We start from the raw sequence: 15293 nt of genomic DNA, 5'->3' as shown, positions 1-15293 counted from the left end.
TGCAACAACATTTATTAAGTACCTGCCTACTTGCTCCAAGCGGGACACTGGGCTAGACAGTGAGGATACATGAATGAATAAGACTCAATCCCTAACCACAGTGAGCTCGGTCATGCTGGGAACACAGACACAAATGAACAGAAAATTAAATGCAGCGTCAGCACTCCCATGGATGTGATGGTGTGTGATGGGAGTCCACGGGAGAGGGAAGTGGTAAGATCTGGGGAAGACAGGGTGGGGAAGAAGCCTTCACAGAAGTAATGGTATCCGAGCAGGGTTCTCAGGGATGCATAGGAGTTCTCCAGCAGATGGGGGCGGGGGAGGCGTCCAGGCTAAGGAAATAGCTTGAGCAAATACGCAGAGTTACAAAGGACAAGGACACAGGGCAGAGGCGCCGGGCGAGGCTCCGTCAGGGGGATGGGGTAGTGAGGCTGACTGGGAATCCAGGTCTTTAATACATCGGGCTGCCCCAGTTCCTGCCCTGGGAGTCAGGCAAACAGAGTCGCCTAGCAACTAACCGAGGGGGCTTTTGGGGTGGGGTTCCCCACCCCAGTTCAAGAAGAGGCGCAAACGCCTGTGTCACTGGAAGGCAGTGTGGAGGGCCATTCTGGGGCCGAATCCAGCCATCTTTAGGAAGGAAACCACACACGCCTTTGTGTGCCCTTGTCTGTGTTTTGTTCTGGTCGTCAGTTGTTTCCTAGGAAAGTTGTTTGTCAGAGATCCAAGTTTGGCTCAGCCGATCCAAGGAAAAAGAGGACTTGGCTGCAGTGGGGTGGGGGAGAGCAAAGTGTTCTCGAGGCAAGACCAGCAGGTACGGGGAGGAACTGGGGTGATGCTGGTCGGGGGTCTCCAGGCAATTTCCACAGCCCCCATCCATGCTGCTTCATCTCCCCGCCACCCACGCACACACCAGGGGCAGCTGGGCAGCTCTGACAGGAAGCCGCCAAACATTCTTGAATCCTGCCAAGGCTGCGTCCCTCCCACCAAGGGAAGTGCCTGCCTTGGGGAGGGGATACCGTCCTTCCCTCTCAGGGCTCCCCCGGAGCGTGGGCAGAGGTGCTGGCCTCTGCCAAGCCTGATGGAGCTGGGTGGGGACCCAGGGTGGCATAGGCAGGTGGAGGGGCTGACAAGGCCGGGGAGATGGCCGGGTTTGGCGGGGATGAGGAGGAGAAAGCTGGGTGGGGGCAGAAACTGGAGGGGAGGGAGGTGGCTGGAGTGGAGGCCACCTCCTGGGTGCCCTTGCCCCCTCGGCCTGGGGACCAGTATCGGCTTCGGAACCTCCGGAGCAGCATGAGGAAGGTGATAACCAGGAGGTCAATGATGAGCTCAGCCATCTCCACCACGGACAGCACGGAGGAGCCGAACCACAGGCTCCACTGGCTGCCCAGGTTGGACAGGAGCGTGACCATCTGTGAGGGAGAGAGGCACGCTGAGCACTTGGCAGGGAGCCCATCTCCACTCCCCTTGGCCTCTCCTGACCCCAGGGCCCCTGGCCTCTGCTCCCCTCCTCTGGAAGCACAGGACTGCTGGCTGGTTTCTTCCAGGGAAAACCAAGAATGAGGCCACTGTGGGGATGGCTAACATCCAGGCTTGTCTCGAGAGGTTTCTCCCCATCATCCAGCACTCCCCCTACCCCAGACTTCACCCCAACAGGCATCTTTCCACCCTTCTAATGCTCACCCTCTCCCCTTCCCTTGGTCCCCCACCTTCGAGGCCCAAACCCTCAGGCCCCACAGAGGTAATCCCCTGTGTTCACGGACAGCCCCCTGACTAAGACCCCCCGCCCCCAGAGAATCCCAGGCTCAGTGGGGCAGGACGCACCGTGACTGAGGGAGACTCAGAATTAGATTTGTAGTTCAGCTCCTTGAAGAAGATGTTGAGTTTGGCAACTCCATCCCTTTGGAGTAGGGGAGAGGGTGGGAAGAGACGGCCCAGGGTTAATTTCTCTGCTGCTCAAAAACACTCTCCTCCAATCAGCTGTACCCATCCCTCTTCCTCGGTCTGCTTTCCCTCCCACAGATTCCTTTCCCAGGGCTGGGACCCAGGGAAAGGAATTATTATTACTGTTTAGTCACTCAGCCGTGTCCGACTCTTTTGGGACCCCATGGACTGGAGCCCGCTGGGCTCCTCTTTCCATGGAATTCTCCAGGCAAGAATATTGGAGGGGGTTGCCATTTCCTTCTCCAGGGGATCTTCCCATCCCAGGGATCAAACCCGAGACTCCTGCATTAGCGGGCAGGGAAGCCCAGGATCAGGGTAGGACTGACCTTTTATTCTTGATGGTGTAGTTGTTCTGTCGGGACAACATCTGGAAGACCCAGTCCTGGGAGGGGATGAGGTGTCAGTGGGGTCACCCCCGTACTCTTCAGGCTTACAGAGCTGGGGGTGGGGTCAAACACACTCATACACATATGCCCAGAGACGACCGCAGTGCTACACACACATACTCTACCTGGGATGTCGCGGACGGCCATTGTGAGTAACTGGCAGAGAGCTTGTAGATGGTCACACTACAAGGGGATGGAGAAGGTGCTCAGTGAGGGGGGAGGGGTGGGGCTCTCCCATTCAAAGTTGGACCAAGGATCCTCTGTGGTACCCAGACGACCAACCTGGGCTCCAGGAGGGGATGCTCACCTGCATGGCTTCCGGCACTTGGTGAAACAGCCCAGGCGGTCTGAGGAGAAGGCATCCTGGAGCTTATAGTAGCAGTAGCCTGAGGGTGCAGAGAGGTGCTCATTTTCCTAGGCCCCCTCCACCTTCTCCACCCACACCCTCCAGGTCTCCCAAGACCCCTGGCACCCACTGCAGAAGAGTATTATGGAGCAAAACAGGAAGGGCTCCTGAGTGACAGCACCAGAACATGTTTAAGAAATAAAGCCACGTCCAGCAAAAAATAAAAACAACAGGTTACACCTTTGTTAAAGTGAAAGTGTTAGTCGCTCAGGCATGGGTCCAGCTCTTTGCCACCTCCATGCACTATAGCCACCCAGGGTTCCCTGTCCATGGGATTCTCCAGGCAAGAATACTGGAATAGGTTACCATTCCTTCTCCAGGGGATCTTCCCAACCCAGGGATTGAACATGGGTCTCCCACACTGCAGGCAAATTCTGGATACAGACAAATGTTGAAAAGTGAAAAAGAAAAGTGGGAACAATTTTTGTATAAGAATAATGAAATTAAACCACAATGAGATACCACTTCACACCCACTAAGATGGCTATTGGAGATGAAATGGCAACCCACTGCAGCGTTCTTGCCTGGGAAATCCCATGGACAGAGGGGCCTGGTGGGCTATAGTCCATGGGATCGTGAAAAGTTGGACACGACTTAGTGACTAAACCACCACCACCAAGATGTCTACAGTGAAAAAGGACAATGACAAGTGTCGATGAGGACATGAAGAAATTGGAACTCATCGCTGCTGGGAATATAAATTGGTGCCACTGTTGTGGAAAACAGTCTGGCAGTTCCTCAGAAGGTTAAACATAAAATACTATACTGCATGCACGTGTGCCCAGTTGCTCAATCGGGTCTGACTCTAGCCTACCAGGCTCCTCTGTCCATTGGATTTCCCAGGCAAGAATACTGGAGGGGGTTGTCATGCCCTTCTCCAGGAGATCTCCCCAAGCCGGGGATCAAACCCGTGTCCCCTTCGTCTCCTGCATTGCCCACAGATTCTTTATGCACTGACCCATTGGGGAAACCCTAAATCTACTAAATGACCCAGCAATTCCACACCCCAGAGAACTGAAAATTGACCACACAAAAACTTGTACACAAATGTTCATAGCAGCATTGTTCCCAACAGCTAAAAAGGGGAAACAACCCAAACGTCCATTTATTGATAAATGGATAAACAAGATACAGTCTATCCATATAATGAATATTATTCAGCCATAAAAAGGAATGAAGGACTGATATATGCTACCAGGTGGAAAGTGAAAGTGAAAGTCACTCAGTCAACTCTTTGCAACCCCATGGACTACAGTCCATGGAATTCCCCAGGACAGAATACTGCAGTGGGTAGCCTTTCCCTTCTCCAGGGCATCTTCCCAACCCAGGTCTCCCACATTGCAGGCGGCTTCTTTACCAGCTGAGCCACCAGGGAAGCCCTGATACCAGGTGGATGAACACCTGATACCAGGTGGATGAACCTTGAAAATATTAAGGGTAAGTACAAGAAGCCAATCACAAAGGATCATATATTGTGATCTATGAAATGTCCAGGAGAGGCAAATCTATAGTAGATAGAAAGTAATTGAGTGTTTCTGAGGGGCCGGGGCAGGGGGGTAGGGGGAGGCCCTGTGGATACAGGGAATGGCAAGCTTGGAGACCACTACGGGTACAAATTTTTTTTTTTTTGGAGCGGTGAGAAGGCTGTAAACTGATTACAACAATTGTCACACAGTTCCACGACTGTGCAAAAAAACTAAAACTGTATTGCCTGGAGAATCTCCACGGACAGAGGAACTGAAGAGCTACAGGTCATGGGATCACAGAGATCGGACACAACTGAGTGACTAGGCACACATAATACTAAAATTGCACTGTAAACTGTCAGTGAGTGAGTTATCCAGGAAATGAATTATCTCAATACACCTGTTACCAAAAAAAGAATAATGGGACCATGGGCTTCCCTTGTTGCACAGCTGGTAAAGAATCCACCTGCAATGCGGGAGACCTGGGTTTGATCCCTGGGTTGGAAAGATGCCCTGGAGTGGGAAAAAGCTACCCACTCCAGTATTCTGGCCTGGAGAATTCCATAGACTGTATAGTCCATGGGGTCACAAAGAGTCAGACATGACTGGGAGGCTTTCACTTTTAAGGGCTTTCCTGATAGCTCAGTTGGTAAAGAATCCACCTGCAATGCAGGAGACCTGGGTTCGATCCGTGGGTTGGGAAGATCCCCTGGAGAAGGGAACAGCTAGGGTACCCACTCCAGTATTCTGGCCTGGAGAATTCCACAGACTATACAGTCCATGGAGTCACAGAGAGTAGGACGTGAATGAGCGAGTTTCACTTTCACTTTCAATGGGACCATAGCTTCCCCCTTCACCCGTTTCCCAGGTTCTAAGTAAGGTTTTTTTGTTATTCTTGATACTTTCAGTCACCTGGGTCCTTCTTCATTTCTGACCCAAATCCCTCTGAATACCAGGGTATATAATTAATCACAGAATTAATCTTTAATTAGAAAGACTGGGAAGCAATTAGGCTGGGGAGCAAGCAGTCCTTAGGAAACTCAGCAGACTGTATCTTCAGCCAAGTTTCTCTCCTTTATCCTCAGAGCTTCTAGCAAATAGCAAGGTCATTTTTCTCTCAAGGATCTTTTTCAAACTCACAACCACTTAGCAATCAGCATTTGGGGGCCCGGGGAACAGTGGGCAGAGTGCCCGCTCTGCATGTCCTGGGACATCCCGTCCTCCCTCTGGGCCTCAGCTTGCTCATCTGAGAAAGGGGCCCATCAAGCAAGACGGCCTCTGAACTTCCCTCCAGTTCAGATGCGCTGTGATTCTCCAAAGCCAGAAAGCCAGAAATCAGAGGCTGAGACTGCAGGGCACGGGTCGGGGAAGGACTGAGAGAGCAGCACCAGGAAAGAAAGCAGGCAGAGATGCACAGACAGAGGCTGCTCTCCACCCTGGGGTCCATCGTGTCCCTGCCCTGTGCCCTCGGAGGGGTCGGCTAGGCCAGATAAGGGGGTGTGGACCAAGGACGCCCACCCTCTATGTTCTATGTGTGCCCGCTATGTTCTGTGTTCTCTTGCTGGGGACTTTCTTTCTCTCTCAGCTTCCCTGCTGAATAACTCAGCTGTAAAGAAAAGGAAAAGAGATTGATCTGCTCCTAGACCAGGGCCAGGAGGAGAGTCTAGTGTCTTCCAGATTCTTTTGACTGCGCTCTCCTCTAGTTGTAATGTTTTAATTCTTCCACAAGTCATTTCTAAATGATACACCTGCTCCTATTGAACTGATATATTATGTGCATGATGAAACATACATAAACTGGAAGGTGTTAGGGAAAGAGGCAGATTCACACAATTTCTAGTCTTTTCTTCCTGAACCCAGCACTGTCTCACTAGCGCCCAGCAACAGCCCTGCTGGTACCCTAGGGAGTGAGCAGGATGCTACCTGCAGAGCAAGGAACCCAGGGAGATCTTCCTCACATGCTCTTCTTTCCTTTTGCTGCAAGTTATTTTTATTTTAAAAAAAATATTTGCTTATTTATGTATTTGGCTGGGTCAGGTCTTAATTGTGTCATGAGGATCTTTCCTTTTGGCTCACGGATTCTCTATTTATGGTTCATGGGCGCAGTAGCTTTGCAGCATGTGGGATCTTAGTTCCCCAGCCAGGGATCAAACCTGCGTCCCCTTCTTTGCAAGGTGAATTCTTAACCACTGGACCACCAGGGAAGTCCCATAAGTTATTTTTAAATGGGGACATCCAATTATAAACACACAGAAGTCAAAAGAGAGAGAAAAACAGTGAGGGAGGGACAGAGAGGAGAGAGTGAGAGGAAAATGGACAGGGTGGCATCTAAGAACTGGGAAACAGGAGTCAGTGGGAGAACCGGCTGGAGAACGTGGGAGCCGGAAGCCACAGAGGGGGCACTGAGAGTGCAGGGCTCCTGGGATAGTCCTGGGCTCAGGTGGGAATGGGGGCCGGCCTCCCGCAGTCTCACCCCAGGAATTATGCTTCCTGTAGTCACAGAACTCTACGCCATCGGGCCGCGGGTAGAAGATGTAGGCACAGCCACACTCCTTGATCATGCTCTCCTGGAAGCACGAATGGATGCACACCTGGGGGAGGGAAGCACGAAGGGGGACGGGGTCAGGCCTGCCCACCCCCACACAGCCCCAGATGGCAGGGGAGGGGAGGACAAACCAGCCCCACCAGTGCACCTCCACCCCTCTCTCCACAGTCCCCATCGCCCATCACGCACTCCTGGTGGCTACGGCTGACCCACGCTGGTTGCCATGGAAACAGGCTGGGCCTCACCTGCTGCGTGTACTTGGTATTGTAAAGGTTCTCCACTGGGACCTCGCTGCCATTCTTGGTGCAGTCGCCATAGTCACCCCCAAGTCTGTCCACAGCTTCCTAAGAACCCAGAGACACCAAGCGGTCAGAGCAAGTGGTCCAGGCCTCTTCTTGACCTCAGTCTTCCCTCAGTCCCTGGCTGTATGTCCTTCCCGCCATCTTTCCTACCTGCCTGGTCATTTAACAACATGCCCCCACAGCTACCAAGGACACTGGGCCTGGAGCATCCCCTGGAACCCTCAGCATGTTCTGAACCCCTTCCCGGTGTTCTCATCCCACGTGTAGTCCTCAGAAACCTACTTCCTAATGCACACTCGGCCTGGCCGGCCCCTCGCCCCAGATTTCTGCTCCTGAAGACGGCTACATGCTCGAAGCTCACCCATCACAACTTCTTCTGGCCCTCTAGCTGTCACCCTCTAAGCCCTCTCTCTGCCCCTCATCTGGGGTCCTCCCCAGGTCTCCCGGTCAGCATCCTTGCCTTACTCATGCTGATGGAGGTCTCCACGCCAGGCCGCAGATTAAAGCCAGCATCATCCATAAAGGCAGGCTCATCCCGTTCATGCACCATCACCCGGGCCCCGGTCACCGTGGACAGCAGTGGGATGAAGTCATTTTGCTCTGTGCGCAGTGTCAGGGACAGACCTGGGGAGAACGGGGGGAACAGAGCCAGGGGGCAGGGCACATTGGTTGAGAGAAGCATCAGGGTGTGGAAACCCATCCTCCCACCCTGCCTAGTCTCTAAGCCTCCCAGGGCAGCAAGTTAAGGAAGACCTGCAAATGGATTTGGCAACCCCTGAGCTGAATTCGGGGGCTTTCCCTGGTGGTTCAGTGGTAAAGAAGCCACCTGACAATGCAGGAGACATGCGTTCGATCCCTGGGTCAGGAAGATCCCCTGGAGAAGGAAATGGCAACCCAATCCAGCATTCTGGCCTAGGAATTCCATGGACAGAGGAGCCTGATGGGCTACAGCCCATGATGTCGCAAAGAGTCAGACACGACTTAGTGACCAAGCATGTACACGCACGAGCTGGATTTGGGGTGCAGGGCCAGCCAGAGCCAGGACAGGATTCCTGTCACACCTGGGATGGAATACGTGATACCCACAGGGGAGAAAAAGCAAAGAGGATTTTCCAGGATACAGAAGGGCTGTAGTGAGGCCTGGAGCATTTCTAGGACAGGAGCTCAAGGCAGGTAGATGTGGGCACACAGGGCAGCGGAGGGGATGGGGCTGGGGTCGGGACAGCGCACCGTTGTTGACCCCGGGCATGGAGGACATCCAGAGGTTGGAGCTGTTCTTGTCGTTGAAAGTGTAGCAGTTTCCATACATCGGGTGGTGGAAATGAGAGTAATTCCTATTCAGGAGAGAGAAAGAGGGGTCAGAGGGGAAGGTGCAGGGGTCAGGGAGAGCACTTTCAGAGCCCTTTGTTTCCTGATCACCTACTATGTGTGGACGAGGTGCTGAAGCCTCACCCAGGCCCTCTCACTAGGCATCATCCCCACTTCACAAGAGAGGAGGCACGGCCTCAGAGAGGTCAAGTAGCTGCCCAAGGTGACACAAGCAGCAAGCATGAGACAGGACTCAAACCCGGGTCAGCTACCTTCTCGCCCAGGCTTGCCCCCCAGGCCACCCCACCTCATTGGCCTTGTGGCCTCTCCCATCTTGGTGCTACACTACATTATGAATTCTTGCAGCATCCCTGGCTTCTCACACGTCTATATCTTACTTCCCCACTCGGATTATAATTTCCTTGAAGACAGGAAACACATCACCTTCATGGCTGAATCATCTCTGGGTTAATGGCATGGTTCTTGGCATGTAGGAGACGCAGGAGATCGGGAACAAATAGTTGATGAATGAACAAAAGAGAAAGGAAGTGGTGGGGGAGTGGGGTGGGGCAAGACAGTGAGACCAGGAAGGTCAGATCCAAGGGCAGGAACAGGTCTTGCAATGGCATGCCTCCCACTGGGAGGTACAAAGCAGGGCTGGGACAGGCTTGGGAACAGAGAGAAAGGAGTCCCAGATTTGTGTTGCTACAATAGGAACATGATTCGACAGCAAATCACACGTCCCCCAACGGGGAGGCTGTGCAGACGCAGCCAGAGCCCACAAGGGAACAGGGGGTATCTAACTCAAAGCTATGGTTTTTCCAGTAGTCATGTATGGATGTGAGAGTTGGACTATAAAAAATGCTGAGCACCGAAGAATTTATGTTTTTGAACTGTGGTGCTGGAGAAGACTCTTCAGAGTCCCTTGGTCTTCGAGGAGATCCAAGTAGTCCATCCTAAAGGAAATCAGTCTTGAATATTCATTGGAAGGACTGATGCTGAAGCTGAAACTCCAATACTTTGGCCACCTGATTCGAAGAACTGACTCATTAGAAAAGACCCTGAAGCTGGGAAAGATTGAAGGCAGGAGGAGAAGGGGACGACAGAGGATAAGATGGTTGGATGGCATCACCAACTCAATGGACATGAGTTTGAGCAAGCTCCGGGAGTTGGTAATGGAGAGGGAAGCCTGGCGTGCTGCAGTCCATGGGGTCGCAAAGAGTCAGACACGACTAAGCAACTGAACTGAACTCCTCAGCCAACAGGGGTTATCTGTTCTAACTCCCCAGCCATGGGGGCGGGAGGGAGAAGAGGGGAACAGGTCTTTGGGCTGGGGGTGGTAGAGGAGGAAGGAAGAGAAGTAGGGGAGGGAAGCAGGCTGGACGGAGATGGGAGCGGGAGCGATGCCTATACAGCCTTAAGCAAACCATTTTCCTTAAGCTCACTGTCCTCATCTATAAAATGAGGAGATGGAGCTCAACGATCTGGAATAGTTCATTGCCCTCAAAAAGCAGGCTCAAATGTGAAATACTAGCGCACATTCTGGGAAGAGCTAGGATGGCAGCGTTTCCAGAACACAGGCTGTGCTCAAGGAGGGACGAAAGAGGAAGAGGCCAGTCCTACAAGGCCTGGGAGCCCTGCTCAGAGGGGAAGGGACAGGGACACCACAGGCTGTCCGCAGCAGGTGGAATCCATAGAGCAGACCACAGACTGAATCTTAAACTCACAGAGCTTAGTTTAAAAAGTGAAGGGCAACATGATGTACATAATACAACACCATTTATGTCCACATTACACACACACTTGGTAAAAACACATGTAAACGGAAACACATCAAGTGCATTACGAGAGTGTATGAGAAGCAGTGTGACATGATGGTGAAGAGTACGGACTCCAGGGCAAAGCTACTTGGACTTGAACCCCAGCTCTAACGACTGTCAGCTAGGGGACCAGCCCAAGCACTTGATCTCTTTGTGTCGCAGCTTCCTCACCTGTAAAATGGGGATGATACTAGTACTGACTTCATAGGGATTCTGGGAGGATTAAATGAAACCTAGAACAGTGTTTCGGAAAAGCCAACGGCACCCCACTCCAGTACTCCTGCCTGGAAAATCTCATGGACAGAGGAGCCTGGTAGGCTGCAGTCCATGGGGTCGCTAAGAGTCAGACATCACTGAGCAACTTCATTTTCACTTCTCACTTTCATGCACTGGAGAAGGAAATGGCAACCCACTCCAGTGTTCTTGCCTGGAGAATCCCAGGGACGGGGGAGCCTGGTGGGCCTCTGTTTCTGGGGTTGCACAGAGTCAGACACAACTGAAGCGACTTAGCAGCAGTAGCAGCAGAACAGTGCTTAGCACTGGGTAAGGGCTATATAAATTTTCTATTAAGAGTATAGGAAATCAGGGATTTCCCTGGTGGTCCAGCGGCCCTCAGCACTTACACGGCTATAGGCCCATGTTCAATCCCTAGTCGGGGCTAGATACTACAAGCCTCATGGTGCAGCCAAAAAAAAAAAAAGGGGGTATAGGGAATCATTAAGACAGCTAAAGCCAAAATGACAGATATAACAAGGCAAGGATGTTGAGAATTTGCAACCCTCACACACTGCTGGTAGGAATGTAAAATGGCCCAGATACCTGGAAAACAGTCTAACATTCCTCTAAATATTAAATATAGAATTACTATGTGACCCAGCAGCCCCACTCCTAGGTATCTACCTGAGAGAAATGAAAACATACATCCATACACACACGTGTACAGGAATGCTCATAGCAGCATCCAGCATTATTCGTAAGAGCCAGAAAGTGAAAGACACCCAAACGTTCATCCACCAAAGCATAGATAAACTAAATGCGGCATAAGCATACAATTGAAGACTATTTAGTGAAAAAGAGAGGTGAACTGGGGGACTTCCCTGGCAGTCCAGTGGTTAGGGCTACACACTTCCACTGCAGGGGGAACCAGGGTTGGATCCTTGGTCAGAGAACTAGGATTTGCCTTGTGACGAAGTCAAAAAAAAAGAAAAGCAGGAATTACTGATACATGCTGCAACATGGATAAACCTTACTAAGTGAAAGAAGCCAGTCACAAAAGACCCCATATTATGTGATTCCATTTATATGAAATGTCCCCAGTAGGCAATCCATAGAGACAGTGGTTAGTAGATTAGTGGTTCCCAAGGCTTGGAGGAGGAGACAACATAGGGAGACAGGAAAACATTCTAAAATTAGACAGTGTTAATAGTTGCACAATTCTGTAAATACAGTAAAAACTACTGAATTATATCCATTCAAAGGATGAATTTTGTGGTATGCGATGTACAACTCAATAAAGCTGTTATTAAAGAAAAGATCATAGAGAGAGAGGCAAGAGAATTGAACACAGAGTAGGAGAGGGCTGAGAAAGCCATGATAAAGAACTTCAACTCGATCCTGAAGGCCAGAGAGACACTGACAGATTTCACACAGGACTGTCTGGAACAGTTAAGTGCAGTGAAGTGCAGGCAGAACGCTGAAGAGTAAAGCTTCCTGCAGTCGCAGAATAAAGGAGGCTCAAGAGGTGGAGAGACAGACTGGGGGGTTATGATAACCCTGGTGAGAATTGATGAGGCTCTGCAGTGAGGAAGTGACCTAAGTGTCAAGACTGAGATGAACTATGGACTTTCCATTGATGAGAAGGCGGGAGCCTGGGGCGGGCAAAGCGAGAGGGTGACAGAGCCACTCGGTGGCAGCTGTGGGCTGCCACAGGCTCAGGTGCTGCTACTGTCTTACTTGTCCTCAAACACACACACAAACCGGAGACAGGAACAAAGGTGTGTGTGGGCAGAGTGTGTGCTCCAGGTGAGGGGAGGGGGCGGGCAGAAGCAGGTGACACCTGGCCCTGCCAACAGTCTTCAGTGACAAGGAAGGGACAGGGTCCCTGTGAGGTGGAGATGCTGCCTTGGGCTCTTCCCCAGCTGGGTAGAGGCAGGGACACAGTGCCTGAACTTCGAGGAATACGGAAGGCAGGGTGGGGGCGGGCAGCGGCTACAGAAGGGGACCTCCCTTACTCTTAGCCTCCCCCCCAGCCCTCAGAGAGCTGGCTGCAACCATGACCTCTTTGCAAAGACATCATGGAAGGAGATGTGACTGAAAGAATGCCAGGCGGGCAGTGCAGTAGTGTGAGGGGGGCCCTAGGCTCTGGCTGTCCTAGGGCAAGCCTAGGACAAGGACAAGCCTAGGACAGGACAAGCCTGTCCTAGGGCAAGTCACTTCACCTGCATGACTGTGACTTCCCACTAACAACGAGACCCACGACTCACTGCAGTGTATAAAGTGCCCTCAAACTCCTTATCTCATGTACTCAAAGACAGATGTTATCAAGTTCATCGCTTAAGAAAAAGTGTCAAGGGAATTCCCTGGTGGTCCAGTGGTTAAGACTCTGAGATGCCAGTGCAGGGAGCACGGCTCAGGGAACTAAGATCCTCCTGCATGCCACCAAGTGTGGTCAAAGAAAGAAAAAGTGTCCGAAGGGCAAGGATATTTTTCTTCTTCTTTGATGTATCCCAAATGCCCAAAACAGTGACTGGCACATAGTCCAGAAAGTCAAAAATATTGGTTCAATGAACACTGAAAGAATCTCCTTTCCCTCCATTTCACAAACAAAGAAATAGGCTCTGAAGACTGGAGTGAATGCCCAGAGTCACCTGGTCCAGAAGAAAGAGAGCCAGAGCAGGAACTCAGGGTTAGTCCCTGATTCAGTCCATGCTGTGTCCGCCACCCACTGCTGCCTGCATTATCTGAGGCAGCGGAGCAGGGGCCCACACGACCTTTCAGGTATTCTCGAGTTTGATGCCAGTGAGAAAGAGGCCTCAGAAAAACAGGGAGCCATGCTTCAGTCCTTGGTTTCTCAAAGCCAGACTTCAAGCCCAGCCTTCCCAAGGCTCCCATCTGACACTGCCGCAGACCCAGGGAGCCACACGTGTCCTGCAAGGCCATTCCCCAGGCACAGGTTTGGACCTGAGGTCAATACTTTCCCTTCCTCCCCACCTGCAGGCATTCAGTTATTCAACCAGCACTCCAGGGTGCCTTCCATGCTGGGTCTCAGGATGCTCCAGCAAAGGAGACCAGGGGGGGAGGTGGGGGGAGGGGGCAGAGCAGGAAGCCTGGCAGCAGGGAAAACTCACGCCTCATTGCAGGAGTCCTGGTTGAAGCGGCAGGTGAAGATGAATTTGCCCAGCACGTCCTCCTCCAGCGAGGGAGAGGTGTCCTGTCTCCGTCTGGACAGAATGTTGATGTAGTGGAAGCGGTACCACTCTCTCACAGCATCCACCCCTGACGAGTACGTCTGGTAGAAGCAGTCCGATTTGTTCTGGTTGCACTGGACACAGAGACCAGAGCATCAGAGAACCAGCAGCAAGGGTAAGCAGGGCGGGGCAAGGTTAAGCAATGAATGGTCTGGGGTCCTAAAGACTGATAGATAGGGGCGGGGAGCCAGGCTGGGAGAAGCCGAAGCCTGGAAGACAGCAGACCTAGAGAGCACGGGATTGATGGAGGAGACTGGAAGCTGCACACACCTTGGGGTCATTTATGCAGCCTCTGAGGGGGGTGAAGCAAGGATTCTTCTCCCCATTTCACAGATGGGAATACTGAGGGATCAAGCAGTTTGTCCCAGTATCAAAGAGGGGACTGGAACCCTGGTCTCTGGGTACCGTCTCTCTGCTTCGCTCCCTTTTTAAAAAATCTTTATTATTTTTTTTATTTTAAATGGAGGATAGTTTCTTTACAATATTATGTTGGTTTCTGCCATACAACATGAATCAGCCATAAATATATATGTGTGTGTATATGTATATATGTGTGTGTGTGCGCTTAGTCACTCAGTCGTGTAAGACTCTTTGCGACCCCATGAACTGTAGCCTGCTATGCTCCTCTGTCCATGGGGATTCTCCAGGCTAGAATACTAGAGTGGGTTGCCATGCCCTCCTCCAGGGGATCTTCCTGACCCAGGGATCGAACCTAGGTCTCCCGCATTGCAGACAGATTCTTTATTGTCTGAGCCACCAGGGAGCCACCGGGGAAGCCCACGACAGAGAATAAGGAGAGGATAGCAAGAAAACTAAAAAAATAAATGGAGATGGGAGGGAGGCTTAAGAGAGAGGATATATATATGACTCGATGGACGTGAGTCTCAGTGAACTCTGGGAGTTGGTGACGGACAGGGAGGCCTGGTGTGCTGCGATTCATGGGGTCGCAAGGAGTCGGACATGACTGAGCGACTGATCTGATCTGAGATATATGGGCTTCCCCGGTGGCTCAGTGGTAAAAAATCTGCCTGTCAATGTAGGAGACCTGGGTTTGATCCCTGGTTCGGGAAGATCCCCTGGAGAAGGAAATGGCAACCCACTCCAATCTTCTTGCCTGGGAAATCCCATAGGCAGAGGAGCCTGGTGAACTACAGTCTAAGAGGTCGCCAAGAGTCAGATACAACTGAGCGACTAAACAGCAACAACAATCCTGTCTTGGGCCTGCAGGAACCCCAATGCCTCATCACCCTGGAAGGTCCCAAGTGAGTCCCACACTGGGGATCAGTATTCAGAAACAGCATTTCCACAGTAGATCTGGCTTCCCATCCCCATAAACGCTCCCACAGAGGCCCCCAGCGAGGAGTCTCCACAAGCTGGCGCCCAGAGAGACGTTATTTAATTTTAATTTTCAAATTTATTCGTGTATGTAACCTATTTATCTTGCCAGCGCGCGGACTGCCGCCTCGTATCATTGGCAGCGAAGGCTGGTGGTGGAGGGCGGGGAGCTAAGCCGACTCGGGCGCGCAGGCGGAACCAGCGGGTTGGGGCGGGGAGGGGGCGGGGCCTCCGGACAGTGGCGGGGCGGGGCGGTAGCGGAGGGGTGGCGGGGCCTTACCAGCTGGAAGCCGATCTTCCAGTCCTTCCAGTTCACC

At 51.9% G+C, this 15293-nt stretch overlaps 1 protein-coding gene across 1 annotated transcript in view; it reads right to left on the bottom strand.

Moving 5' to 3' along the window:
* SCNN1A (sodium channel, non-voltage-gated 1 alpha subunit) overlaps positions 1-15293 on the bottom strand; it is a 24862-nt gene continuing 9569 nt past the window's right edge. Inside the window, exons 5-15 of the mRNA XM_010845198.1 lie at positions 15257-15287; positions 13522-13715; positions 8277-8380; positions 7507-7670; positions 6990-7088; positions 6673-6790; positions 2635-2713; positions 2453-2510; positions 2268-2323; positions 1822-1897; positions 1-1409 (exon numbers count right to left, since the gene is read on the bottom strand). Coding sequence (XP_010843500.1) covers positions 1029-1409; positions 1822-1897; positions 2268-2323; positions 2453-2510; positions 2635-2713; positions 6673-6790; positions 6990-7088; positions 7507-7670; positions 8277-8380; positions 13522-13715; positions 15257-15287 — 1360 coding nt within the window. The 3' untranslated portion in view covers positions 1-1028. The remainder of the gene's footprint in view (positions 1410-1821; positions 1898-2267; positions 2324-2452; positions 2511-2634; positions 2714-6672; positions 6791-6989; positions 7089-7506; positions 7671-8276; positions 8381-13521; positions 13716-15256; positions 15288-15293) is intronic.

This window comes from Bison bison, unplaced genomic scaffold (assembly GCF_000754665.1).
Source record: "Bison bison bison isolate TAMUID 2011002044 unplaced genomic scaffold, Bison_UMD1.0 scf7180017864213, whole genome shotgun sequence".
Classification (NCBI taxonomy): domain Eukaryota; kingdom Metazoa; phylum Chordata; class Mammalia; order Artiodactyla; family Bovidae; genus Bison; species Bison bison.
Note: the sequence above shows the minus strand (reverse complement) of the source record. Positions and strands in the feature narration are given on the sequence as shown.